We start from the raw sequence: 27,859 nt of genomic DNA on the forward strand, positions 1-27,859 counted from the left end.
GGTGGTGGCGCACGCCTTTAATCCCAGCACTCGGGAGGCAGAGGCAGGCGGATCTCTGTGAGTTCGAGACCAGCCTGGTCTACAAGAGCTAGTTCCAGGACAGGCTCCAAAACCACAGAGAAACCCTATCTCGAAAAACCAAAAAAAAAAAAAAAAAAAAAAAAAAAACAAAACAAAAAAAAAAACAAAACAAATAAGGCCCCTGACAATTGAGACCATTTTAACACTACTTTAACACTACTTAACTTACCCCACTACTCTGTAAGATTTGGTTTCTAGTTCTTTACTCTCTTAACGTCATCTATAGGAAGTTAGAAAACATCATCCTTAATTAAACTGAAAGCAGGGATTGGATAGGTTATTGCTCCTGCCCTCTCTACAAGGTAGATGAACCAATAGGTGAAGCTCTGAGATCCTGGTAGCAAACACGAACCTGGTTCAAGTTCCTGTCCTTGCTTCTTCCCATCGCACATTCCTTTGCCAGTGATAAGTTTGAGACAGGACAAGAAATCAGTTGATTATATTTTACAATCAGCTGTTTGTTTTGTTTTTGTTTTTCTTCAGCCATTGCTTTAGGAAGCACTGAAGCTAGGGATACATTATAAAGTCCAAAGTCGTCTATATGGGTAAAATATTTGGGAACTTTAAAGACTAAATTGTTGGTCTCTTTTGAAAACTGAAAATAATAGTTTTAATCATTGTTTATCTGCGACTCTAATACTTTTCTTTTTTCTTCTTAGATCCCAATTTTGTTCGGACATTTCTTACAACATACAGATCCTTCTGCAAACCTCAAGAACTACTGAGTCTTATAATAGAAAGGTCTGTCAAATTTAAATGTTTAAATTCTTTGATTTTGAAAGGATTAAAATACATGTTTCCCATAAATGTGTCAATAAGCTTAATTGTAAGTGAACTTTTAAGATAAAACTACTGGCTTTATAAAAACATGCTAACTTTGATCATTTAAATAAATTTCTCATTTTTTTTCCTTGATTCAGTATTTAAAACTCCAACTTTTCAGGGTTTAGGCCACACTGGGGATGGAAGAATGAGCCTCTGATTCGATTTAAGCAGTATTTCCAGCCTGAATTAATCAAGTTAAAGGACTATGTAAATATGTATGATTTAGACTCTAGGCTGGACATATGCCTATAATTCAAGAATTTGGGAGGCAGAGGCAGTAGGATCAGGAGTTCAGGGTCATACCTATCGAGTTTAAGGCTACCCTGAACTACATGAAATCATGTCTGTAAAGTAATGAGAATTCAGATTTTAATGCTTCACAAGTTCTAAACAGATTTTCAAATATACTACATATTGAATAAAATGAATCTTGTCTGTGAGCAAATGCTTTTATCAAGGAAAACGTTTCCCATCTACCCAAATAGCAATCAAGTTTCCAGCATTACTCTTAAAATTATTGCTACTGATTAATCATTTTTACAGACTAAAAATGAACATTAGTCCCATTTGCTTAAGATTTTATGTATGTTTTATTTTGCTTCTAGTTAGCTTTAGCTCTGCTGGCAATATCAGTTTCTTTTTTAAAATATTTTAATTAGCTTTTACATTATAAAAGTCTTGTGAATTTTCACTGATGTGTGTATCTGTACTAACTTTTTATAGTATTTTCTTGATTGTAAAATAAGTTTGTGAATCTGGATTTGATATAGTATTTTTCATTAATTTTTTTCCTGTTTCATGTTAGATTTGAAATTCCAGAGCCTGAGCCAACAGAAGCTGATCGCATAGCTATAGAAAATGGAGATCAGCCCCTGAGTGCAGAGCTGAAAAGGTTCAGGAAGGAATATATTCAGCCTGTACAGTTGCGGTAAGTAGTGAAGACGTGGCTACAGCAAGAACGGCAGTGTCTCAATTGTTTCAAAGTGGAGATGTTTAGGGGCTGTCCCAACCAAGGCAAAGGGAAGCAAAGTAGGTGGACTAATTAAGAATCTTATCTTATTACAAGCCTTAGTAGATTGTTTGCTTGGTAAGAGCTGCTCGTTTCATGTGTGCATTCAATGTAATCCAGTTGTGTTAATGCCACAGAGTGTTAAATGTGTGTCGGCACTGGGTGGAGCACCACTTTTATGACTTTGAAAGAGATGCAGACCTTTTACGAAGAATGGAGGAATTTATTGGAACAGTGAGAGGTATGTTTTTCTTAATTTCTGACTTGTCTATGTGATAAAATTACCAATATGATTATCCTCAAATGATACCATTGTAGCTCATTTGAAAATGTTAAACTTTCTCATAAAGCATCATTTGGGGTGGGTGTGGTAGTGCACACCTTTAATCTCAGCACTCAGGAGGCAGAAGCAGGTGGATCTCTGTGATTTCCAGGACAGCCAGGGCTACAGTAGTGTGACCCTGTCTCAAAAAACAAAATAACAGTAACAGAACCCCGTACTGAATCTTGTAAACCGCTCGAGAGTCGTCCTGCTGACTCAGCATCCTTTCATCTGTCTCAGAACTGATTTTCTTGGGTCTCAGTTCAAGTTAGACCACTTAACTGAACCATGTGCCACCTACAGGTACTTGCAGGAATTGACCGTAGCACATGATAACGGTGTGTGGTTAGGTAAACAGCAGATCAGAGATAATAGATACCACGTATCATACTGACAGACTACTTTTAACATCAATCACTAGCCAGATATATAATTTCAATTCTTTAGACTTAAGTTTACTCTTGAGAAACTAGGGTTAATTGTATCTCAGTTTCCTTTACTTTAAAAATGCTGTGATTATGTGACTTTAAAGGTACCCTAGACAAACCTGACTTTATTATCCAGTGTTCAGTCTAAGTGAAAATCAGAAAATAAAAGGTTAAATAGATTACTTTCCTGTGCAGTACAAAAGACAGCCATATCAAACAGGAGACTAATATGATCAATCAGTCCTCATAACTGGGTTATAAAATACAGTATTAATTAGATATGTGAATGTGTGTAATCTACTTTTATTAATCTTTTAGTTTGTATGGAATATACGTTGGATGGAAGGATTATAAATATAGTATTTTGAACTAAGGTTCAAAATGTTGGCGGTGAAATATCAAATTACCTTTTCTATTCATTTAGGAAGGGTCTAGATACACGCCAAACTATTAACAATGATTACCTGTCGGAAAAGGATAAGAGCAAGTTGGGGGTGGGGAACTCTTTACTGTTTACTTTGTTCATTTGAACTTTATAGCAATGATTTATTCATGTATCACTTGTGTTAACTTTAAACATTTTTTTAAAATAAAGTATTAAAGAGTATTTAAATGTCTGTTAAAATGTATTTCAGGTAAAGCAATGAAAAAATGGGTCGAATCCATCACTAAGATAATCCAAAGGAAAAAAATTGCGAGAGACAATGGCCCAGGTCCTAACATTACATTTCAGAGCTCGCCTCCCACAGTTGAGTGGCACATAAGCAGACCTGGGCACATAGAGACTTTTGACTTGCTCACCTTACACCCAATAGAAATTGCTCGACAACTCACTTTACTTGAATCAGATCTATACCGGTATGTTGTTCAACATTCAAGCTGAAAAGTTATTTCAAAAGTTCATTTTTGAAATGGAATACATTTTCTGCCTGTTAGGGTTATCCTGAGATGAAAGTGCGAGAGTAGAATATATAAGGCATAACAGACAGTTCTGGTCCTTTTGCTCCCTTGGTTGTCCTTGATCGCCCTTGATCTACTTAACTTTGTGCACTTTCTACAGTTACCCCTGCTTGGTAAGCTCAGTTCAAATCCTGGCAGTACCAATTGCTGGCTTTAGTTTCCTTGTGTAACTGATTTTCTGTTTGTTTCCTGCAAGGAAATTGAGGCCAAAAACTGTACTAACTTGTAGGACTGTGAGGTTTCTAGTGTATGCCCAAGGCTGAGCACAACGCAGGGCCATAGGAACTATTGCTGTAGTCACTATAGTACCACATATAGCTACTCTTTAAAGTTATGTCCTGTTCAGCCCTTTCTACTTTAATATTGTTCATCGGTGAAACCATCTGAAAAATATGATTCTGGTTTTAAATTCTACCTAAAATCTCAAAAATATTAACCACTAATTGAGAAAAGGAGCTCAATTTATAATTTTTTCTTCCTAAGTTTATCATGGTCTCCAAATGTTAATTAGATTTTTTAAATTTAATTTTCAGAGACTATTTTGTCAGGATGGTTTTTCTTTTCTACCTATCTTAAAAGCAAAAACAAACACCATCAAAACAAACCAAAAATGAATTTTAGTACTTACTGTACCCTCATTGGTTACTTATTAGATTCTATTTAAATACTGCCTTACTAACTTAAGTAAATAATATTTATAAGTGCTAGGAAAGACGTTATGCAAAAGTATGCGATGAATACAGAGAGCCACCATGATGATATATGTTGTAATCCAGCACTCGGGAGGCTGAGGCAGAGGACTGCCATGTATTCCAGGCCAGCTGGGCTAAATAGCAAGAACCTAGGCAAGGCCACATATGAAGACACTGTCTTTAAAAATAAACAAATGAGCAAGCAATAAATGCATTATGCAAGAGTATCTACCAAAATATTTTAAATCTAAAAACATAAAAGGAAAATTGTAAATATTTATCTTGTTTTCACCAATTTTCTGGTGAAAGAGGAACACTTATAAAATAGTTTTTTCTTATGTAATATACTGAAGAGGAAATGTGATGTGGCGCTTATGTTGGTGATTTTAGAGCTGTGCAGCCGTCGGAATTAGTTGGAAGTGTGTGGACGAAAGAAGATAAAGAAATCAATTCTCCCAACCTCCTGAAAATGATACGGCACACTACTAACCTCACTCTGTGGTTTGAAAAGTAAGTGTTGTTGGCCTGTTTGTAGCCATGGCTAGGCTATGAGTTTCGTGGCTGTTTTGCATCTGTATGTTACATGTCTGTTGTACTTTTATTCCCTTTCTTATGACTGAATAGTTTCCTGATGTGCATCTTAGTTTCTAATGGTCGCCTGGAGCAGAGTGGGCTGTAGCTTCTTTCCAGCAGGCAGATGCCCTCCTACCTGTGTCTCTAGCTCCTCTCCTGTAGTTCGGGTACACCTAGTTAATGGTGCGAACCCAGCAATGCACCCTTACAATTATTACTTCCCCATCTGCTGTCACCATCCTAACCTTAAAGGACTTTTTTCATCCTCTTTTTTGTTCTGCTGGTGGCAGGGTATTACATGCACTGTAGACCCAAAAGTACATTCATATATATTAAGTCAGTTGCTTTTTAAACCAGGTAAAAGGGGAAAAAAAATGAAGGAAAACTTAGTCATTTGGTGTGTTTTTATTATTATATAATTACCTTTACTGGTGTTCTTTATGTAGATTCAAATGGCCATCTGGGCTCACTTGTTTTCAGCCTGAAGAGAACTTTCTGTAGTGTTCTTGTGCAACTAGTAACACAGGTGCAGGGTTTATTGCTGTTATTTAAATATTTTGCCTTTAGTTTTGAACAATAACTGTATCTTCAAATTAGCTAATTTTTATTCTGTCAGGTCATATCTACTATTGAGCTCTCCAGGTTCTCATTTCCAAGATTCCAATTTGTTCTTTTAATAATTTTTACTACTTTCATGATACTCTTTCTAGATACATGTTGTCATTATCCTTCCTTTTCATCTTCACGGCTGTCCTTTTTAGTTCCATGAACATATTCTTTGATAGTAACTTTGAAATCTTTCTGTTAATTTGACATCTGGTCACTCACATAGGCAATATCTGCTCCCTGCTTTTAGTCCAGTGTTTAGGTAATATTTCGTATTTCTTTATGTGCTTCACAATGGATACAACAACTTCCAGTACTGCCCTCTGCCTTCTACAGCTCTCTCTTTGCTACTCAATGTGAAGTAAACTAAGCAGTTAGATCTGGGGTGTCCATAGTCACTCTGGGAAGATGGGTCTAATATGGCTCACATCCACTCCCTCCTAAACTGCACACCCCAAGCTGTTAAATATTGAACTACTAATTTCCATGCTCACTCTTTTGTTGTGAAGAGTTTCCTGGTAGCACAAATTGCTGTGCAGAATAAACCAATGAAATGCTGACTTCTTGGAAGATAATGTTTCTAAGGTCTTTAATCAACTGATACTTGTTCTAACCCCAGGAGGTTCCCTCTCCAACTACCTTTCTGGTTCTCTTGAGAAAATTAGATAATGCACATTTGAGGCTATATCTCTTCTTTGTTTCTCCAAATTTCTTCCCAGGTGCCTTTCAAGACAACTTCCACAGTTCCTGAACACACCTTTAGGTTTAAACTCTCCACTCTCTGTTGTAAGAATGGCAAGAGATTAGGAGCTGTCTGTGTGCCTATGTTCTGGAGAGGAGAGGGTTAGGTACTGTGGCCTCAGGTTCTCTTAACCTGCCTCTTGGCATGGAACCACTATATTGGGAGCCAGACAAAACTCTTTTCTCAGAGTTCTAATTACCCTACAGTCTCAGCTCATAAGTTGGCAAAAGGAGGGAGTCTTCAAAGCTGAACTATTAAATATATACTATAAAGTAAATAAATACTAAACTGCACTCAGATAATAAAATCCTGCTCCTCAGGATAGGAACCCATCCAGCTACCCACCCCCTCGCCCTGAAAATCCCAAGCAGTAACTAGGTGGTCTTAACTACAAACATCTGGATCCGGATTCTTCAGAGGAAGGAAGGGGAGGAGGAACAATTTTAGTTGAATTAGCCTATTCTCTCTTCTTTACATATTATTTTATAGATTTTCCTAAACAGATATCTCATTTGTAGCTTGTTCTTAGGCCCATCTTCAGAGACTCGTGAGTACTGTGAGTTAGGATGGGTGGGTGTAGTTTGTTTTAATAGTTTAACTGGAATATTATGATAGAACCAAGAAATGGATGCATTTTTTAAAAATGGAGTCTGGAAACTTTAACTCTGTCTATTGACTATTATATATTTTGTAAAGATGTGACTTCCACAGATTGTATTGGGATTATAAGAACAAGCAGCAGGTAGCATATAAAACAGCCTGCAGGAAGACCTGATGCAGTGAAGTCACATGAAGTGAGAGTTTGTTTATGTTGTCAGAGACAATATACCTCTAAGAAGAAAAACTAGAATTTTCTCCCAAAATGTTGCTCCCTGGTTTCATTTTAAAGTTGATATATTTTAATTTACAGAAGCTCTTTCTTACCATAGTAACTGTAATGTGTCTTACTGGGAAAGAGAACTGTAACTAATAATGTCCTTGGACCTTTTCAACGGCCTGTTTAAGGGAAAACCATTCCCTTTCTTTGTAGTGTGACAGATTCTTGTTTATTGACCTCAGTGCTTCTGAGCTCCAAGTTCAGTTGATGTGGAATAAAAAGCATTGCAGCTGATCATAATTTGTACTCAGTAATAGTTAAAGATAAAAGTCATATTTGTAGTACATGTTTTAAATTATTCACCTGATAAATTAGCCGGAATATATTTGTATAGAATTTCTTCATATATAAATATGTTACGTTTAATTTGATAATAAGCTGTTTATTTTGATGGTTTCAAGTAGAGTGATTTTATTCTTGGTATTATGTTAGCCTCATCAAGAAACAGTATAATCTGTGGCTTTCCATTTTAGAAATTTAATGATATTATTTAGTTTTACACTTAATTTTTCTTAGAGTACAAACTATTAATATCACTAGAAACTAGATTTATTTTTTTCTTTACTGACAATAAGTAAGTTCTCTCAAACAGAAAGACAGAGTAAATGTTGAGTGTGTGTGTTTGTGTGAGAGCAGGCAACCCTGGAGCTCACTGTGTGCTACAGGCTGATGTGACGCAGTCCTGCCTTAGCCATCTGAGTGCTAGGGTTTGCAGTTGCTCATCAACCACACTTAACAGTATTTGATGGGAAAATAATGATGTCACATATTTTATATCATTCTGTATAATAAATTAATATATAGATACTTAGTATATGAAAAACAAAGTGCTTTTTCTTTAATTGTTTCTAAGTAGTTTGTTTTGTTTGCTTCTTGTTTTGGGGAACTGAATCCAGAGTCTAATACATAGTATATACCATACCATTGTGGTACCTCTCTTGACATTATTTTTTTTATTTTAGTAAAATATTTCAACTGACTCTGCAATATACCAATGGTTATCTTAAGAGCTATTTCTACAAACAATGCCAATTATTTCTATATATCAGAAAACAAAATTAAGCTGGATATGATGATGTACACGTGACTGAGGCAAAAATATTACCATACCAGTTCCAGGCCATCTTGAGCTACATAAAAAGACTTTGTTCAGGCAAACACAGAAATGAATCACTGTATACATTCACACAGAGGCAGCAACAGTTCTAGAATAAGCATGCTAGAGCACACGTAAATGACAAGCATTCAGTAAGATCTTAACTATTCTAATTCTGATGATCGAGGGTGTGCTAAATATATTGGGGGTGAGTGTCCAACTGTAGCAGTTTAGATGTCAGAAAGAGTATGTGCTCCACCAGAAGCCTGCTTTCTCTGCATTCTCCTGTCAACCCAGTGTACTGCTGTAAATGTCTTTTCTGTGGTCACACTCGCACTCTCTAGATTACTGTTTTCATTAAAACCTTTTGAATCATAGCTTTTTGGGAAAATTCAAATTTTTAATTCTTTTCAATTCCTAGATGCATTGTAGAAACAGAAAACTTAGAAGAAAGAGTAGCTGTGGTGAGTCGAATAATTGAGATTCTACAAGTCTTTCAAGAGCTGAACAACTTCAATGGTGTTCTTGAAGTTGTCAGTGCTATGAACTCATCCCCTGTTTACAGGCTAGACCATACATTTGAGGTAGGTTTGTACATGTGTTTTCAAATGATCTTCCACTGCTTGTTGTAACAACAAGAATTTGCATGGCATAGCCATTATATCCTCAGCAGCTATGGTTATTAGCATAAGACTGTACCAAACTGGGCCGTCAGCCTGACATAGAAGCTGGGGGGGATATACGACCTCATCTCTTCCACAGGATATAACTGTAGTTAGTGGTTGCTGAGAGAGCAAGAAATTCTTTTTCAATGGTAAGGACCTGTGTTCCATAAGTAACCTTTCACCCATGTTCCTGTAAAGCTACCCTAATTAACTCAGTGGATCACTTGGGGGTGGGGCTGACAGTAGAAGGGAAGACTGGTTGGGAAAGAAGGTTCCATGGGGAGGAGGACTGGCCAGAAAGAGATCTGGGGTGAATGCAATCAAAGTGCATTGCAGACATGTATGAAAATATCATAATTAAGTCTGCCATTGTGTATAATTAATTTAATAAAATGAGAAATTAGAATTTTAACAATTATGGTACTTAATATTTAAATGTGTCATTTGTTTTTTCAATAATAGATTAAAAATGGACTTACCTAAATTTCATAATGGTTTCTCTTTTTAAATTAAGTGTTCTTATTCATTCATAGGTTCCAACTTGTTAAAAAAATAAAACATTCATCACTTTATTTTATTAATTTTGTGTGTGTGCACACTCAGGTGTCTACCATAAGCACACGTGAGGTCAAAATGATTTTGTGGAGTAGGTTCCCTCCTACCATCTCAATGGCATTCTGGGGTCAAAATCAGATCACCAGACTTGAATACCAAGTATCTGTCTGCAGACCTACATCCAGCAGTTTGTCAAACTCAATTAACATTCACATGAATTACAGGAGGGGTGGCAAGATAGATATGCTACATCATGCATATTTTTAAGTTTATATTAAAGTGTAATAAAAAAAAAACTTTAAAAGAAAAAAGAAAAACAGCATTAACCAGGTGTGGTCATTCATGCCTTTAATTCCACTTGGAAAGGAGAGGTAGGTGGATCCGTGAGTTTGAGGCCAGCATAACCTACATAGTAAGTTCCAACCTGGCCACGAATACACAGCGAGAGCTTGTCTCCAAATATAAACTAGAAAATAAAAAGCATTACTAGCATTCTATATGAATGGGTCATAACGGTTAGTTGGGTATTTTTTTGGCAAGATTTGCAATCCCTTGTACAACTGAGGCCTCCTAATTTTTTTATTATAGCAAATACCAAGTAGACAAAAGAAAATTTTAGAAGAAGCTCATGAGTTGAGTGAAGATCACTATAAGAAATATTTGGCAAAACTCAGGTCTATTAATCCACCATGTGTGCCTTTCTTTGGTAAGTATCTTTTCCTAATTTTTATTGTGATTCTAGATAAAACAAGACATTTTATGAATCCCTTCAGAATTTTTATGTTAGGACTTTTAAAATATCAGATCTAGTATAGATTGAGCATTCTAATATAAAAATCTACAAAGTTCAAAAAAATTAAAACTTCTTGAGGTGATACCAAAAGTGGGAAATACCATATCTAACCTTGTTTCAGGAGTCACCACAGACACTGTAAGGTAACAGGTGTGGTAGCACACAATGAATGTGAGTCCACCCTAGACTACACAGCAGGACCCTATCTGAAAACTGCTACATCCAACATTTAGGCCATAGATGTACGGCATGTGTGGTCTATAAATGAATTTTCTCTTTAGCCCTGGAACCCACACCCAGGATATCCATAAACACTCCACGTGCAGAGCAAGTCCAAAGCCTCTGACTCTCATTTCAGATGAGGACTCGGCTTGTAATGCCTCGCCTTTTAGTCTCACCTGACAGCCAGCAGGTGTTATGTCGCTCATGTATTTGGAATCTTGCAATGTTTTCATTATTTTTTATAACTGTTGCAATCCTCCTGTCTCTGCATTCCTGGTGGTTGGGATAATAGATGTGCACCACCATGACTTGCCTTATAGTTTAATTTTGATAAAGTAGAAGTGTGACTATATCTCCATATTAGTATTTAATCACCTAATAAAACACATATCTAAAAATTCACTGTATATGCCTTTGAAATAGTAACTTCAGCACATTGGGATTTTAATTTTCCCAGCCCCTTATCTCCCTCCTTTGCACAGGAGGATGAATGCCCTTCTTCCTTTCAAGACTAAGTCTCCCATCTGAATCTTTTGCTTCTCTTGGGTAGAGACTCAAGACTGGTACTTCAGTCTGTTGCCTGCTTGTAGGTTCCTTTTTCTTCCAGTTACTTATTCCCTAAATTATATACTTTCAATATTTTTTCATGTTGCCCCCCAACACACATACCTTTTCACCCCACTTCAGTGTTAGGAACATAGAGCTTATCCACAGACAAATGCTCTTCCTGCCAGAGCTATACCCCAGCCCTTGAACCAGACCCTCCCCTGCCCATGTACATGCTCTGGTTTGTAGAAATCTCTCTTTTGTTTGACTTCCACTGTTTGGCAAATTTTTTCATAGCTATATCTATGATTTTTTTCTATATACTTTTAAGTTATAGTGCATATTTTATTGTTGCAGCTTTATAACTAAATATTTTATATTTGCTTGTTTTTTTTCTTGATTGTTCGTTTTTTTTTGTTTGGCATTTGGTTTTTTGAGACAGGGTTTCTCTGTGTAGTCTTGGCTGTACTGGAACTCGCTCTGTAGACCAGGTTGGCTCAATCGTAGAGAGATCTTGCCTGCTTCTGCCTCCTGAGTGCTAGGATTAAAGGTGTTCACCAATACGCCTGGTCTGCTTGTGGGTTTTTTTTATGTGTAGATTGTATGTAATTGTGTGTTATATATGTTACTTTTTCCCATATTCTTCCAAAGTATATTTTATACTTTAAATAATCTTTCATAATCATTTATAGTGGCTGCATGCTATAAATAAAGTTAATATGACTATTTTGTCATTTATTAATATAACTATTTGACATTTGTGATTCAATGTATTATTTCCAGTATGTCAACAGATCCATTTACATACTCTGGAGTTATGTGGGGATGGGGAAAACAGAACACAGTGACATAATAACAAAGAAGGGTGAGCTTAACTTTTGACCACTACTTTTCCCTGCCTTCCTAGCAGTAAAAGGCGACTCAGGGCTCTATGTCCCCTGGCAGTTTGTTCATACTTTGATGCATATACCTCTGCAATATAATGTTCTGTTTATAGCATAGTAGCTTAGTTTTTAGCTCTTTCCAAGGAGCAAAACTCTTGTCTATTCTTAGCACCTAACCATGGGCCTGACACATGGATGCATACAGCAAATGTTTTTTGAGTGAATGAAAGAACCATATTATTTCAGAACACAAGATAATTTGGCCACTTAGATCACTATTTGATAGACATAAGTCATGTCTAGATCTTTACATGCATGCACACATGCACAGAAATGTTTTTTTCTTAAAGAATCGAACTTTGATGGGACTGGAGAGACGGTTTAACATTTAAGTGCACTGCCTGTTCTTCCAGAGGACCCAGGTTCAATTCCTAGTACGCACATGGTGGGTGGGGTCCAGCTGTCCATAACTCCCTCTTCTGGCCCAACATGTGCTTGGCATGCACTTGGTGCACAGACATACATGCAGGCAAAATACACATAAAATAAAATAAAAAGAATTAAGCTTGCTAGTATATAATATTGAGGTCTCTATCATCTGTGCACACACAAATGTTCCTTATAATTAAAAAGTCGCATATATTTAAAAATTTATATAGATGCAGTGTTTGATCAACAAAGTTTGGACAGCAGTACTATCACGACTATATTCTTTTGGCTAGTCATTAATCAGGGATAAAATATTTTTTCAAATTTTATCTGAGGTTTTCCAAAGTGCTACTTAAATTTTTATAGCTTCATCCAAGTGTTTTGTTTGTTTGTAACACCTGTGAACATCCTGTTTTCCCATACAGTCAGTCTCTGTACCACTTCTTGAGCCACCTCAGCACAGAATTAGTCTTCCTTCTGTGCCCTGCCCTTGTCTAAACCAGTAGTTCTTTTAAAACTGTATTTGGGGCCGGGCGATGGTGGCGCACACCTTTAATCCCAGCACTCGGGAGGCAGAGGCAGGCGGATCTCTGTGAGTTCGAGACCAGCCTGGTCTACAAGAGCTAGTTCCAGGACAGGCTCCAAAGCCACAGAGAAACCCTGTCTTGAAAAAACCAAAACCAAAAAAAAAACAAAAACAAAAACAAAAACAAAAACAAAACTGTATTTGGGGAGTGTGTGTGTGCACCATGTGTGTGGGGAGACACTCCCAGTGACCAAGAGAGGGTGTCAGATTCTCTGAGACTGTAGTTAAAGGTGGTCGGGAGTCAGCTGACATGGCTAGGAACCAGATGAGTCCTGCCATGGAGAAGCAAGACCATTTACCCACTGAGCTATCCGGTCTCAGCTGCTAAATTCTTAAAGGGTCTACATCTTGAATTTTTGTGCCCTTTACTACCTCCAATCACACAAAGTATTACAGCCTACAAATTGCTCTTCTTTGACATTCAGTGCAGCTGGCAAGCCTGTAATGCAAAGATGTTTCTACTCATTATCTCCTCGATAGGAGTTAATCTTTTTTCTTTTTCAAGACAGAGATTCGTTGTGTAATCTAAGATGACCTAATAATATCCTTGTACCACCATACCCAGAGTGAAATTTAAACTTAACAAAAGACATTTCACAATTCTGAGTGCCAGATGTTACTATCTATAAACACTTCAATTTGGGACTAATTTGATCTTGGCTGCCATTGAATATGCAGTCTTAAGGGCATGTTTGTTACAAAGTATAAGAACTTATGCTACAGTATATAATAACTGTTTTATGAACATACCTTGAATAGTGGCCCTGGTGCTGAGAAACAAACAAGTAAATCATGTGCCCAACCGAACAGGCACTAATGTCAGTCTTACCTTATTCTTGCTGACTTTTAATGACTGGCTTGAGTCATTTCATCTTTTAAAGAATGTGACCCCCCCCCAAAAAAAAAAGAAAGAATGTGACCCAAAAATCTTGCAGTATTTAGGACTGGTAATCTGGCAGTGGTTCCTGATGCTAATCCTGACAACCTGAGTTCAATCCCCGAGACTCACATGGAAGTGAACCAGCTCCACACACTTGTGCCATGGCATGCTTGTGCATGTGCACGTGCGCACACGCACACACACTTTAAAAGAAAAATATGACATAATTTAGAAGTACTCCTTTACTGCTAAGCATTAGAACCACTGACCTTGTCTGTCTAACATCCTTCAAGCTTCTTTCACACTACACAATAAATACACCGTTCGGCTATAACCATAGCAGACACCTACCAGCTCTGAGAATGCCCTCCATGTTTTACCATGCCTAGTGTCACACCGCTCATCTCCCTCCCTCTTAATTCTACCCATTTAACTCTTAGCTCACATTTGAGAGTGAATTTAATGATCCTTTTTCTAATCCCAACAACTTCAGACAGGAAAAGGTACTTCATTTGCACTCTCATGGCATCTGAAACATTCCTGCTAGCATTGCGTTTCCTAATACAGCACCTGCAAAACTATACCATAGTGCTCCATCTTCAGAGCTCTGGATTCTCTGAGATCACCCCACCCCACCCCCAACTGTTTTTTTTATCTGCAGTAACTAATGTAATAATTAACATACGACAGAAAGGCAGTGCGTTCATATTTAGTGAATGAACCACACATTGTGTCCCACTCTTCCTGAGAGCAGCAGTGTGTAATCTGGGAGGGAAGTTACTCAGATACCAACATCAGCAGCTTCAACTGTTACTAATGGACACTTTCTTTTCTGTCAGAACTACTCTAAATTTTAGAGATGAAGAGCTGAGGCAGAGGGACTAAGGAATCTATATGAGCTAGCACAGGTAGAAAGCAGCATAGCTGGCTCTAGAACTTCTGTGCCAGGAAGAAAAGGCACTAAAATGGCCTGCCACCAAAGGGTAAGAGCTGAAGGGGGACTATGGTGTGGCTCAATTGGGTTCAATCCCCTGGACTACATAAGCCAGGTTCAGTGATGTGTGCCTGGAATCCCAGTGCTCACAAATTGAAGCCAGAAGGGTAAGTTCAGTCATCCAGTTCAGTCATAACCAGCTGCATAACAAGTTTTGAGGCCAGGCATATCACCAGGTGTACTAAATCTAAAATATGCACAAATTATATGTCACCCTGTGCTTGACAGACTTGATGTCTTTTTTTTATGTTTCCACAAGTAAGCCTGTTCAAACATGATCATCTCCAAATAGTGAGACTAAGAATTGAATAGGCAGAAAATATAGCCTTCTGTGTTGGAGGATTTCCCCCTTTGGCAATAATATACATCATCAGTAACAACATTATTAAGTTTCTTTTTAAAAAAAAAAAGTTTTCTTTTACAAATCATGTAGTGGTGGTTTGAGGAGTGTGGAAGAGTGGTTATTCTTTCTTTAAAAATATCTACTTCTGAAACTTGATCTCCTTTTCTTTGAATGTTTACAAAGTTTAGGTCTTTTACAGAAGGATTTCATACAGAATACTTCTGTTGCTATTCACTGAGCTTGTTTTTCATATAAATCTGGGTCTTTGTTCTTTGGTTATTTTGACTGTCTGCATAAATCCCTACAGTTAATGAGAGAAAAAACAAAACAAAAACTTTTTCCTTCTTTACCCGTGAAGTAATTTCATGGTCTCTTCTAGGAATTTATCTCACTAATATCTTGAAAACAGAAGAAGGCAACCCTGAAGTCCTGAAGAGACATGGGAAAGAGCTCATCAACTTCAGCAAGAGGAGGAAAGTGGCAGAGATAACAGGGGAGATCCAGCAGTACCAAAACCAGCCTTACTGTTTACGGGTTGAGTCAGATATCAAAGTAAGTTGAATTGTGTGAGGATATGTTTCTCTGAGCAATTTTACACAATGCCTCAGACAGGCCAAGTTTATTTTTGTAGAGGAGAAAAGGGAAAATAAAATTTATAGTCAAATAATTCAAATTTTCTTATATTGAATATATCCTGTTATTTTTATAAATTTGAAATTTAATTAAGAATATTTAATACTAATAATTATTTTTTGCATTTATTTTAGAGATTCTTTGAAAACTTGAATCCAATGGGAAACAGCATGGAGAAAGAATTCACAGACTATCTTTTCAACAAATCCCTAGAAATAGAACCACGGAACCCTAAGCCTCTCCCGAGATTTGTAAGCACTCACATATTCGCGGCTTTACACCTTTGGTGCAGCTGTCATCTCCATCTGGGTCTCCTCAGTACCATTGTAGGGCCATAGCATGTGTCGTGTGGGTTAGTGTTCCGTGAAAGCATTTAGGGATGAGATGAATGTGATGGTTAAAGTAATTAATATGTATAGTCAGGAATATCTTACTCATTTCCAAATAAATGAACACTAATACTACTAATTTCAATAAATTCTCATGATATGATGATAGATGTGAGTAAATTTATAGTTTGCTCCTTTTAGGTTTTTGTTTTTGTTTTTTCCCTGGTTTTTCGAGACAGGGTTTCTCTGTGTAGCTTTGGTGCCTGTCCTGGAACTCGCTCTGTATGCCTGGCTGGTGTCGAGCTCACAGAGATCTGCCTGCCTCTGCCTCCCGAGTGCTGGGGCATGGGCCACCACCCGGCGCTACTTTTAGTTTTAACAAAAGTTAAAATTTATTTCAAAGGCATGGAATTTAAAAAGCTTATACTAATTCACTTACAGTAAATATATTTACTTGGGATTTTTTAAAGTAATGAAATGATCCATGAGTTTGCAAATTTTCCATAAAGATACTTTTAATAGTTCTTTTGTTTTGTAGTAATTTGCCAGTGCCTGTCAAGCTTATTACTCCTCACTGATCTGAATATGTTCACTCACTCATAAGAGTCAAAAAGTAAATATAAATCATTTCTAAGTGGTCATAATAAACTATAATATTTGTGACTCCCATCAGATTTTTGAAACTTTAAAACGGCTTTTAAACATAAACCTAATATATATGTCGACTCCAGTGAGACACTCTGACATCACTGTGAAGTGGTCATTCTGTAGAGTTAGAATATGCACAGAGATTAAAGAAAATGCGGACAACTCACTGCATCTGTAAGCAGACCAGGTCCTAATGGGCTAATGGCACTGTTGTATTACAGCCGGGAACCACAGTTCATGATGACTATGGCTTTTCCAACAAGGTTTAATTACCCCAAATAGTATTTTTTAAAAAACGGAATTTGCTGAGGGATGGGAGGTGGGTGCTGGTGGCATGCAACTTTAATCCTAGTACTTTGAAGGCCGAGGCCAGCCTGGTCTACAAAGTGAGTTCCAGGACAGCCAGGCAGGACTGTCACACAGAGAAACCCTGTCTCAAAAAAACCAAACAACATGAAGCCAGGGAATTATATAATGTACTTTCAGAAAAATTTCTATCTGCCAAGATGCTCCATTAAGAAACATTCTGGTGTTTATATTAAACCTTAGTTGAATACATCACTTTCTAAGGGTTTATACAGCCAGCCCTTCAGCAGAAAGACGTGACAGTGCTGTCACTTGAGGTACTCTGAGCTGAGTCATGAGGAAATGTTCATATTGATAATTATAATTCTCTTAACTATTAGTTGAATTTTACCAGGAGAATAGAGAAAAACCTTCCTTTTAGCCATTATGTTTTAAGTATTGTAGTTTGTTTTTGTTTCTGATGTCTATAGCCAAAAAAATACAGCTATCCCCTAAAATCCCCTGGTGTTCGTCCATCAAATCCAAGACCAGGAACCATGCGACATCCCACACCTCTGCAGCAGGAGCCAAGAAAAATTAGTTACAGTAGGATCCCTGAAAGTGAGACTGAAAGTACAGCTTCTGCACCAAATTCTCCAAGAACGCCACTCACACCTCCTCCTGCCTCCGGTGCTTCCAGTACCACAGATGTCTGCAGCGTGTTTGATTCTGACCATTCAGCAAGCCCTTTTCACTCAAGTAGGTGATAAAACTTTTAAATAACTCAGAGCGGGTGGAAAATAATCTCTGTGATTGTGTGTATGTTCATATTATTTCCTGTAGAACCCAGAGAAACCAACTAAAAATCTGCCACTCTTTGCAGATATATTAATTGCTTTGAGATTTGGCCCAGAATCCTGTGTAATTCCTAGTATGCACACATCTGTAGTCAGCTAGCAGTGGACCTTGTGTTTGTGAGACTTTACTTGGCTTCATTTAGCAACTGAGGACCAGGAAGTTACATTACACACATAGGATTGTGGAGTTACATTGTACACATAGGAAGCTGCCAGATAAGGTCAGACAGACACTCATTTAAAAACATATTTTATCCAGCTCAACGCTTCTCTTTTTTTAAGATTTATTTATTTAATCTATATTAGTGTTCTTCTGACATAAAATCATACATGCAGATAGAGGGCATCAGATCCCTCTATAGATGGTCATGAGCCACACTGTGGTGGGTGGGAATTGAACTCAGGACCTCTGGAAGAGTAACCAGAGCTCAACCATTGAGCCATCTCTCTAGCACCACCTTTAATTTCTTTTTATATAAATTATAAATAAATTGCAATAACACAATTAATTTGGGAGATTTTTCCAGCTTTTGGTCAGGAGGACGATAATGTACACCTGGATTCAGTTCCCAGCACCCACATGACAGCTCACATCTATCTGTAACTTCAATTTCTGGGGATCCTTCACCCTCATCCAAACATACATGCAAGCAAAATACCTGTGAACATTAATAATAATAGTAATAAAATAAACTACAGAATTTTTAAAAAGTGAAAGGGAAATGTGAATTTTTATAATCAGGTCAGTGCAGCACTGTTAGAATGATTACTACTTGGATTATTTTCTGTTCCATGCGTTGGTGCTGAAGTAGTGTAGCCATGATGGTTTAGAACTAGCCTCAGGATTCTAGCCCGATTTTCCTATATTTTAATGTAATGATTCTCAACCCTCTGACAAACTTCTATCTCCAAAATAATTATTTACATTATGATTTATAACAGTAGCAAAATTACAGTTATGAAGTAGCAATGAAAAATGATTTTACGGTTGGGGTCACCACAGCATGAGAAACTGTATTAAAGGATCGCAGCAGCATCAGAAGGATGAGAACCACTGTTTTAATGTTTGGGTTTTTTTTTTATGTTTACTTTTAAGAATAATTTAGGACTTAATTATTAATAACTCATAAATAAAGTCCTTAATTTTTCTTAAAAGAATATTTTTGAAATATTTCAAATTTATCAAGGAATGTCCTAAATTAAAAAATATGTAAAAACCAAATATATACTGAATTTTAAAGTGTTTATGAATACAGAAGCTTGTTTTAATATTCAAAACCCTGAATATTTTATAATGACAATATATGTTCCAAAAACATATTTTCAAAGGTATAGCTGTAAGACTTCCTCAAAGGTGTAAGATAATATTTGCCTGACTCTCACTTATTATCTCTTATTAAATGATTTGAGTCTTCACCCCTTGAATTGGGTTTTATAGTTTACAGCGCCTTCCAGAGGGGCAGGTGAGATTAAGATGCTTGCCACCAAGCATGACAACCTAAATTCAAACCCTGCCTGCAATCCTTAGAGTGAAGAAGAAAACTGACTCCTACAAGTTGTGTCCTGTCCTGTCCTCTGACTTGAAAACACATACTGTGGCACATGTACATACACACAAATAAGTGTAAAAGAGTCTTTCAAAACTACAGTATCATACTGTTTTCTAGTGAATGTTTTTAATTTATGACATTAAGAAAAACTTCAAAGTTCCCAATATGATAGTAACTCCTTTTTTTCTCTCAAAAGTATTAATGAGCTTTTACTAAAACTGTTTATGATGTTCTTTAAAACTAACATGGCAAGAACATACATTTTTATAGATGAGCTGAGAATATTAGTGGGAGAAAACAACTTTTTCCTGTTTCCTTTTTACAGGCGGCGATACCGTCTTTACCCAGGTTACACTGGCCCATGGCCCAAGTCAGTATATCTGGTTTAACTCCTGCTTTGGCTTTACAAACCAGGCCGAGGGTCACCTTCCCTGCTGACCTTTCTTCCCTGCCCCATCTTTGAAGTGAGCCTTCACTGCTGCTGCCTTTTGACCATGAAGAATTGGCTTAAATTTATAGACTTTTCATGCTTTTTACAAAACCTTTTAAAAAGAACCTATTAAAGGAGCAGCTTCCACATTTAACCATTTCTCTTTTCCAACTGTACAATTCTAAATAATACTTCCTTCTCAAACTTTATAAAAGAAGCAAAAGCATGCATGCGCAATGGGGAAGCTGGCAGCTACATGCAATGTCCGATTAAAAAGTCTACTTAGCCTGCTGACAACTTAGTATAGGCAAATAATTGCATTTAACTTCATAAGGACTATGATTATATAATTACATATATAATATATATACATATATATATAAATATATAACTAGTTACAAGCCTTAAATATTTAGAGAAATCAAGTGCTGTTTCAGTTAATTGCTTTTAGTTTTAAAGTAAACAATTCACTTAAATTTCTATTTTTAGTTGTTTTAAACTAACAAATCTTTGTACAAATGATTTCAAAATATATACAATAAAAAATACCAATTATAGCTAAAAAAAAATTGTGTATATTTTCTTAAAAAAGTAAGGTGACCAAAATGTTGGTCGTGGTCTGGGGAGATGCTCAGTGGGCAGAGTGTCTGCTGTGCTAGCATGGAGACCTGACTTTGGATCCCCAAAATCCACATAAAATCTTAGCAAGGTGATACATGCCAGAAATCCTAGTGTTGGAAAGTTGGGATGAATTAGAGGCAGACCAATCCCAGGGGCTCATGGCCAACCCATCTAGCCAGTCAATGAGCTCCAGGTTCAGTGAGAGACTCTATCTCAAAACAATAAGAGGGAAGTAATAGAAGAAGACACCAACATTGACTTCTGGCCTGCAAATATGCACACCCCAGCAATACACACAGCACACACAATGTTTGCCATCTGAGTATAAGTACACAAATACTCTTCACATTCTGTGTTGTTATAATAGTTAATAGCAGAAGGGAACAGAATGCTTAAAGGAATAAAGAGCCTGCCAAGTACAGTTTTGAATATTAAGATATTTTCATATCTTTTTATAGTGTTTATAAACTAACAATAGATAAGTGTTGTCTTTCAAAGCATAAGTATTCACTAAATGCCCATTAGATGGGTTCCAGTTTTATTTACCTCTTTTGTCATTTCATCAACTTATTCTTAAATCAGGGTTACTAGATTTTAGTAAAGTTCCTGTTTTCATTATCGCATACTCCCTATACTCTGGCATTTTGAATAGTTCACCATGGTTAAAGTTTTTAGATTTAGATGTGATGATTCTAATGATGTTTCCATACTAATGAAAGTCTGGACCAAGCAAAATGTGACTAGACCTCGGGGTACCAGATTCTCTAAGAAATATTTCAATAGAGTTGTTAAGACCAGAGACTGTTCTAGAAACTGTTCAGTCCAGTCCAAAACCTTGAGAGCAATAAAACTAGAGAAAAAGATGACCCTCCCACACTTTGACAAAAATGACCATTCCAAAGATTTTCAAATTACTTATCCAACAGAAATCTAAAAATCAGACCCAATTAAAATTCCAATTATATATTAACAATGGTAATGTTATTTTGTTTAAGAAGCAAAAATAATTACTTTAAGTGGCTTTTTCTTTTAAACATTGCTAGGAAGTTTCTGCATGCTTTTATAGCAGTTTATTTTAATAAATGGAATGTTATACTGGGTATTGGTTTATTAAAACTACTTTTGATATTTCAATGTATTTCTTTTAGTCAGTATAAGAAGCTTCTAAGTCTTTTCAAGAGTAGTAAGTGAAATCAAAGTCCTATAATCATTTTTTGTTTGTTTTTAAATTAACACCCTACAGGATCTGCTTCAGTCTCATCTATAAGTTTAGCCAAAGGCACTGATGAAATAATGCCTGTGCCCCCTCCTGTTCCCCCTCGAAGACGGCCAGAATCTGCCCCAGCGGAATCCTCCCCATCTAAGGTAAAGTAGAATACCTTGTTATCTAGAAATTGGAATCACTAGCTGCGGTCAGTTGTTATGTCAAGTCTAGTCCAGCTGCAGTAAGCTAACATCTCAGAGTATTTGGGTTTAATCATTTAAGAATTAAATATATATTTAGCCTGCAAGATTTCTTTTTATAAAGGTAGCTTTTGGGTATGCATATGAAACTACTATTCATTTACAGCTATGGGCATTATCAAGGGAAAAAACAAGTCTTAGTTTACAGGGTAATAGTAACTTGATCTCATGCAGTTCTTTTATATCTTGTTTGTGAACCTAGTCTTCAACAGCTGAGATATCTCTCCAGCCCTCATGCACTTCTTCTAAAATGTATGACCGAGGGCGGGGGTGCAGTGTGGAGTTTATGTGAAAGTATATGATAGCAAAACTATACTGAGTATCTGCTGAAAGCCATTCTTTAAGCCAATAAGAAGGCACTTAAATTCTAGGTTAGAAGAGATCCTAAAGACTCATAATAGGGCTGGAGAGATGGCTCAGCGGTTAAGAGCATTGCCTGCTCTTCCAAAGGTCCTGAGTTCAATTCCCAGCAACCACCTGGTGGCTCACAACCACCTGTAATGAGGTCTGGTGCCCTCTTCTGGTCTGCAGGCATACACACAGACAGAATACTATATACATAATAAAATAAATAAATAAATATTTTTAAAAAAAAGACTCATAATAACTTTAAGTTTCCTACCAGTTTAAATGCCCCTTCCCCTTATCATTTCTTTAATTTTGCCAGTTATTAACTTAATTTATTGTCTTAAGCTACCCAGAGAACAGAAGAACCAGGATAAGTCAAGACCTTGTAGATTTCATGAAACATTAAAACAGTACATTTAAAACTTAATAATTAGGGCTATGGTAGTTTGTTTGCCTAATGTGTACACTGCCAAAACCTAATGGTTGGTTTAAGTCAGAAATCATGGTGCATTGTATGATAGGCCACCAGCAGTAAGCAACAAGCTTTTGACTTAATCTTGACAAAATCAGGGTTTTTTTCCTCTAAGAATGGGTAGAACATCTCACTTAATACATATGGTAAAACTTCTGTTCTTCATAGTGTTCTGCCAGTAGCATGTATGAAAATTCCAAGTTAACTCTTAATATATTCATGTTTTTTTTAAATTATATTAACACATGTTCTATTCTTTTTCATTTGTTAGATTATGTCTAAGCACTTGGACAGCCCCCCAGCTATTCCTCCTAGGCAACCCACATCAAAAGCTTATTCACCGAGATATTCACTATCAGATCGAACCTCTGTGTCAGAGCCTCCTGAGAGCCCTCCCTTGTTACCACCGCGAGAACCTGTGAGGACACCTGATGTTTTCTCAAGCTCACCATTACATCTCCAACCTCCCCCTTTGGGCAAAAAGAGTGATCATGGCAATGCCTTCTTTCCAAATAGCCCTTCCCCCTTTACACCACCACCACCTCAAACCCCTTCTCCTCACGGCACGAGAAGGCATCTGCCATCACCACCGCTGGCACAGGAAGTGGACCTCCATCCCATTGCTGGGCCTCCTGTCCCTCCACGACAAAGCACTTCTCAACTTATCCCCAAACTTCCTCCAAAAACTTATAAGAGGGAGCACACACACCCATCTATGCACAGAGATGGACCACCACTATTGGAGAATGCCCATTCTTCCTGACTTCCTCTGTACTGGGGTGGACAGCTTCCTAGCCCCAAATCCATTGCTGGCAATGGATGCACTGAACATGCCAGCACTGAGGAGTTCAAATGAGAACTCCAAACACTAATGACTCTACTTCAAGATGTAGTATAAGACAATGAATTTTAACCTACACGTAATTACAAAATAAGATGGTATTCCAGCTAGAATGTGGAGACTGATCTAGAGGAAATGGACAACTGATTGCACCTGGAAATCACGTGAAGGGACTTTTCTGGCCAATAGGCAAGAGTCCTCATTTTGTGAAGTAATCTTTATCATTAAAGGGATGGAAAACAGTCTAATGTCCAACAGGCCCATATGTTGACAGTTTTTGTAATTCAAAATATTATGCACTTTTAAAAAATCTTAAACAGGGATCTTCTCCTCCTTTGTTTCCTTTGCTTTACTCTTCTACTTTAGAATATTTTCGTAAAAATTCTTCAGAGGACTGTGAGAAAAGGCTGTGGTACCTGGCCTTGTTGAAATCAAGGCCCAGCACTGTACTGCAGTCCTGTTTACAGATTATTACAGTGAATTGAATGGGTACCGAGGCTTCACCAAAGAGGTACTTTTTGTTATTGTTATTGTTTTAAGAATAATTATACCAATTTTAAGAACATTCCCCACCTACCCCCACTCACAAACAAAATGTGGTGGTGTTGCCTTCAAACAAGAAATTTCGTGTCATTAACGGAAGAAGAACTTTTTAAAAATGTAACTGTCAAGCACCCTATTTACACTTAGGAGACTGTTAATCTATGCTAGACTGTCACCCCTCCCCTGCCCCACAGGAGTTTACTGGTAACATATGTCCTGGCTCGTGGCTGTCCCTCTAAGCATACTACAGAAATGCAGGCACCCAATGTGAAAAGGAGCACTCTGGGCCTCACTGACACCATTCATGTTTTACTAATAGTTGAGTAAGTCAGCATACTTAGAATTACCTTGCATTGCCTAAATCATGTGTATATAGTGAATGTTATATAATATACCTGACAGGTCTGTTTTTATTTAATTGAATAAAGATAAACTACTTTGTTTGGCTGGCATATATTAAATTATTATATGGATAAAATGGTTGATTCTTATTTCTTTCAGTTGAAAACTATACAAACACTAAGCATAAAAGCACATGTGGTACGTCTGGGTGTCTAGTTCTTACAGAGTACTCTGAAGTCGGAGTTTGGCATATAGGGAAATACTGGCTTATAATGGAATGGGCATCTTTTAAACAGAACCTTGCAGGTTTTTTAATTTCTTGAGCAACCATACATGTTGGTTAACTTTTATATTCTACTTTGCTTAAGGTCTTTGGTTCTCTCAAAGCTACTCCTTAGAGACTATCTACCTGTCCATAATATTATGTGATTATTCATGAAGCCTTGTACTGCTCTTCTGAGTCTAACAGATACTGTGACTGAGATGCATGCAACTTGAATAGGAGCAGTTTCATTAGTCTCCACTGTGTCTGTGAACTGTGTACTGCTCCATTCCCAGACAGTCGCCAGTTCATCAGTGTGTGCATGTATCCTCATAACAAGCAGCATTTCAGTAATCCTGTTAACTGAGCTGCAGCACGGTGGAAGTGTAGTACATTAATAATTTCTGATATTTATTAGAGCATTAAATGTACATCCTAATAGTACAGAGTATAGTCTTCTAAGATCAGAAAGGACATTAATTACATCATCATCAAGCAGTCCATCCTATCATGTCCTTGTTTATTTGTTAAGAGTTGAATCTTTTTCACTTACTGTCTGTACTATTCCTATTATGGTAGCCATTTCTCTTTGCAAAATATCTCCTCTTTTAAAAGTGTCCTCGAAAGTTAATTTTGAATCCCATCTTGGATGCAAAGTGTTCATAAGACCATTCATTCAACAAAAGTCACTAGCTAGGCCTACTTACTAATGTGTTCCATACAATTATGATGACACCCCAAATTCCCATGGCTTACTGATCACTTTTTGATCATCCCATCCCTACTTCAAATGAGAACCTAAGAAAGGCAACATTAGAATATTCAGTATCTCTCTGGCCAAGTGTTGCCTTCAGCAGGGTGATAACCCCTTTGGTTCTGCTTGAGCCAACAAGGGAGGGAATGCCTAGATTTGGAGTTAATTTCTCCCAAAGGGGACAATTCTCCACCCGACTGTTCAGTACACGGCTTCACCATCCAGCCATTTGTATGCATCACCAAAGGAGGGTATTTTTATTCTTAAATATGACATTTGGGCAAAAATATTTTCTGTAGTAACTGATTTTTAAAGTTCTAATTGGATGCCCTGGGGTGAAAGTGAGAAAGCTGTGTCCTTGAGTTAAACATTATCTGGCTAACAAACTTACCCTTAGTCATAATTAAAATGTACTTCTTCAGGGACAAGAAGTGGCAGAAGACAAATGCACCATCACAGAACTGCATCTAAACCCAGGACATTATGAGGCAGTCAGTGCAGCGAAACTTGCCTAACTACATCCCCAAATATGGGACATTTCTTCCAAGAAATGAAGTATCAGCAAATGTTTTCTTATCCTTGGACCACGCAGTAAAGTCTTGATGGGCTCATAACCAGTAACAGAAATGCTTTTCACAGCTAAGCACTTGGAAAACAGGAATAGACAAGTGTATGTTTCTAAATTTATTAAAAGATGGGCTGTTTACTCTTTCTAGTCTTTCAAATGTGAAGATGAAAATGACAAATATTCAAAGTCTACCTAATTAAAACTTGCTTAAATAAAGGCTGTTGGGCATCAAATGGTGAGTTTAGTGGGTTACTATCCTCTAACTCAAGAATGTTTTAGTGGATCTGAGTTGAGCCAAGAGTATGCAATATAAACATCAGCAGGACATTCTACTAAAGTACTATTTAAGTTGGAGGCTGTACTGATTCCAAATTCTTCCTTAATGCAAACCCAAAGTGGTATTTATCATAATGATCATGTAATTAAGTTTTGCTTACATGTCATTTCATTATCTTAATATAATGGCCTGAATTAGGGGTATATAGTGGCTCAGGAAGATAAGTGGGGATGCTGTCCCAGCTAGAGAACACACAGAAGAGAACCTTTCTTATCCTCTTCAGATTCAAAACCAAGGCAACCATGTATGTCTTGGTATTCTGCTGCTGGGTAGGTGTGCATGCTCTTTCCATCTCTACTGTGTGACTGTGCCGTGCAGGTTCTGTGTACCGCACGTTAATTTTTACACATCACAAGGTGACTGTCAGTTTGGCTGAAAGAATTATGTAGTAAAATGTGAAGAAAGTGATGCCTTTATTCAATTTTCCCCCTTTGGAACAGTAGTAACTTAAAATGATTTCATAGTCCTTTTCACATGAGCCAGTGAAGTATTCTGTATTCTAGTTAAGAAAAAAAAGCATGAACTCTACATGATAAATCTAAACAAAAGCAGTTTTAAGTTCTTTTATAAGTTTCATGCCTTATTTTCCATTTTTGACACCATAAAGTGCATTTTCTGTCAACTGTGAGCAAACTCCCCTTTTGCCTTTAATAAAAATAGTGCATTAAGTAGCCAGTTGCTGAAAAATTATAAAACAAGCAAGCTAAAGGTGGGCAACATTGGACTACCAAACCCAGATACTCAAAAGATGCAAGTTATATGCGGTGTGGCTTAGAGTGCACCCATGCCAGATGCATGCCACTTTCAGTAGCTGCCAACTGTGCCTTTAATTAAGAACATCTTTTTTTTTTTTCCAGATCAAGTCAGCATTTGGGGGTGGGATAAGGGCAGGGGACTCGGGGGTGCAAATATCTGGTGAAACCAGAGAGTTTGTTTATCAAAGTGACATGGATAATTTTAGTTGAGATGTGTCTGTGTACATATGTGTATTTGCCTTTGTTTAGTAGCATGGTTATTTGCTAAAGTAATTGTCAAAAATGCTCTGTCAGTCTTACTCTGATGTAAGAACAAAGTGTGGTCTATACATCCAATGGCCTTTGTACCTAACCAATGTTTGTAGGTGATCTTTGTACTCTATGTGCAGCAGCAGTATTTGGTTTGTGTTAAAAGTGAAAATAATGGCTGTTATTTTTCTGGCATTACTAAGATAAATTGAAAAATAATAAAGAAAAATGCCTTACATAGCCCACAGTGTATTGTTTTTGCATGCATTTACTTTAGAGGGAAGTATTTTGAAGTTGTTAGTGATTCTAATTTAGCTTATATACCTTCACATAGAAATACTTTACATTCTATCATGGTCTTCCTCTGGGAACACTATTTCCTCTAACAAGTTAAAAAAGATACAGTAAGTTTAGTGTCAGTAACAAGGAGGCTTGGAATAGAAATTAGTCAAGTGACTATACA

General features: G+C 37.0%; 1 protein-coding gene across 3 annotated transcripts in view; it reads left to right on the forward strand.

Annotated features, from left to right (window-relative positions):
* Positions 1-27,632, forward strand: part of Sos1 (SOS Ras/Rac guanine nucleotide exchange factor 1) — an 86,964-nt gene extending 59,332 nt beyond the window's left edge. For 2 of the 3 annotated variants that reach the window (XM_057792479.1, XM_057792497.1), the window contains 13 exons: positions 741-822; positions 1,712-1,834; positions 2,053-2,156; positions 3,301-3,523; positions 4,708-4,827; positions 8,633-8,795; positions 10,020-10,137; positions 15,488-15,660; positions 15,876-15,992; positions 17,495-17,762; positions 19,736-19,780; positions 21,705-21,826; positions 23,017-27,632. In XM_057792479.1, coding sequence (XP_057648462.1) covers positions 741-822; positions 1,712-1,834; positions 2,053-2,156; positions 3,301-3,523; positions 4,708-4,827; positions 8,633-8,795; positions 10,020-10,137; positions 15,488-15,660; positions 15,876-15,992; positions 17,495-17,762; positions 19,736-19,780; positions 21,705-21,826; positions 23,017-23,508 — 2,150 coding nt within the window. In that variant the 3' untranslated portion in view covers positions 23,509-27,632. The remainder of the gene's footprint in view (positions 1-740; positions 823-1,711; positions 1,835-2,052; positions 2,157-3,300; positions 3,524-4,707; positions 4,828-8,632; positions 8,796-10,019; positions 10,138-15,487; positions 15,661-15,875; positions 15,993-17,494; positions 17,763-19,735; positions 19,781-21,704; positions 21,827-23,016) is intronic. The other variant, XM_057792487.1, reaches the window with a different exon arrangement.
* The last annotated feature ends 227 nt before the right edge of the window (positions 27,633-27,859 follow it).

This window comes from Chionomys nivalis, chromosome 1, assembly GCF_950005125.1.
Source record: "Chionomys nivalis chromosome 1, mChiNiv1.1, whole genome shotgun sequence".
Taxonomy (NCBI): domain Eukaryota; kingdom Metazoa; phylum Chordata; class Mammalia; order Rodentia; family Cricetidae; genus Chionomys; species Chionomys nivalis.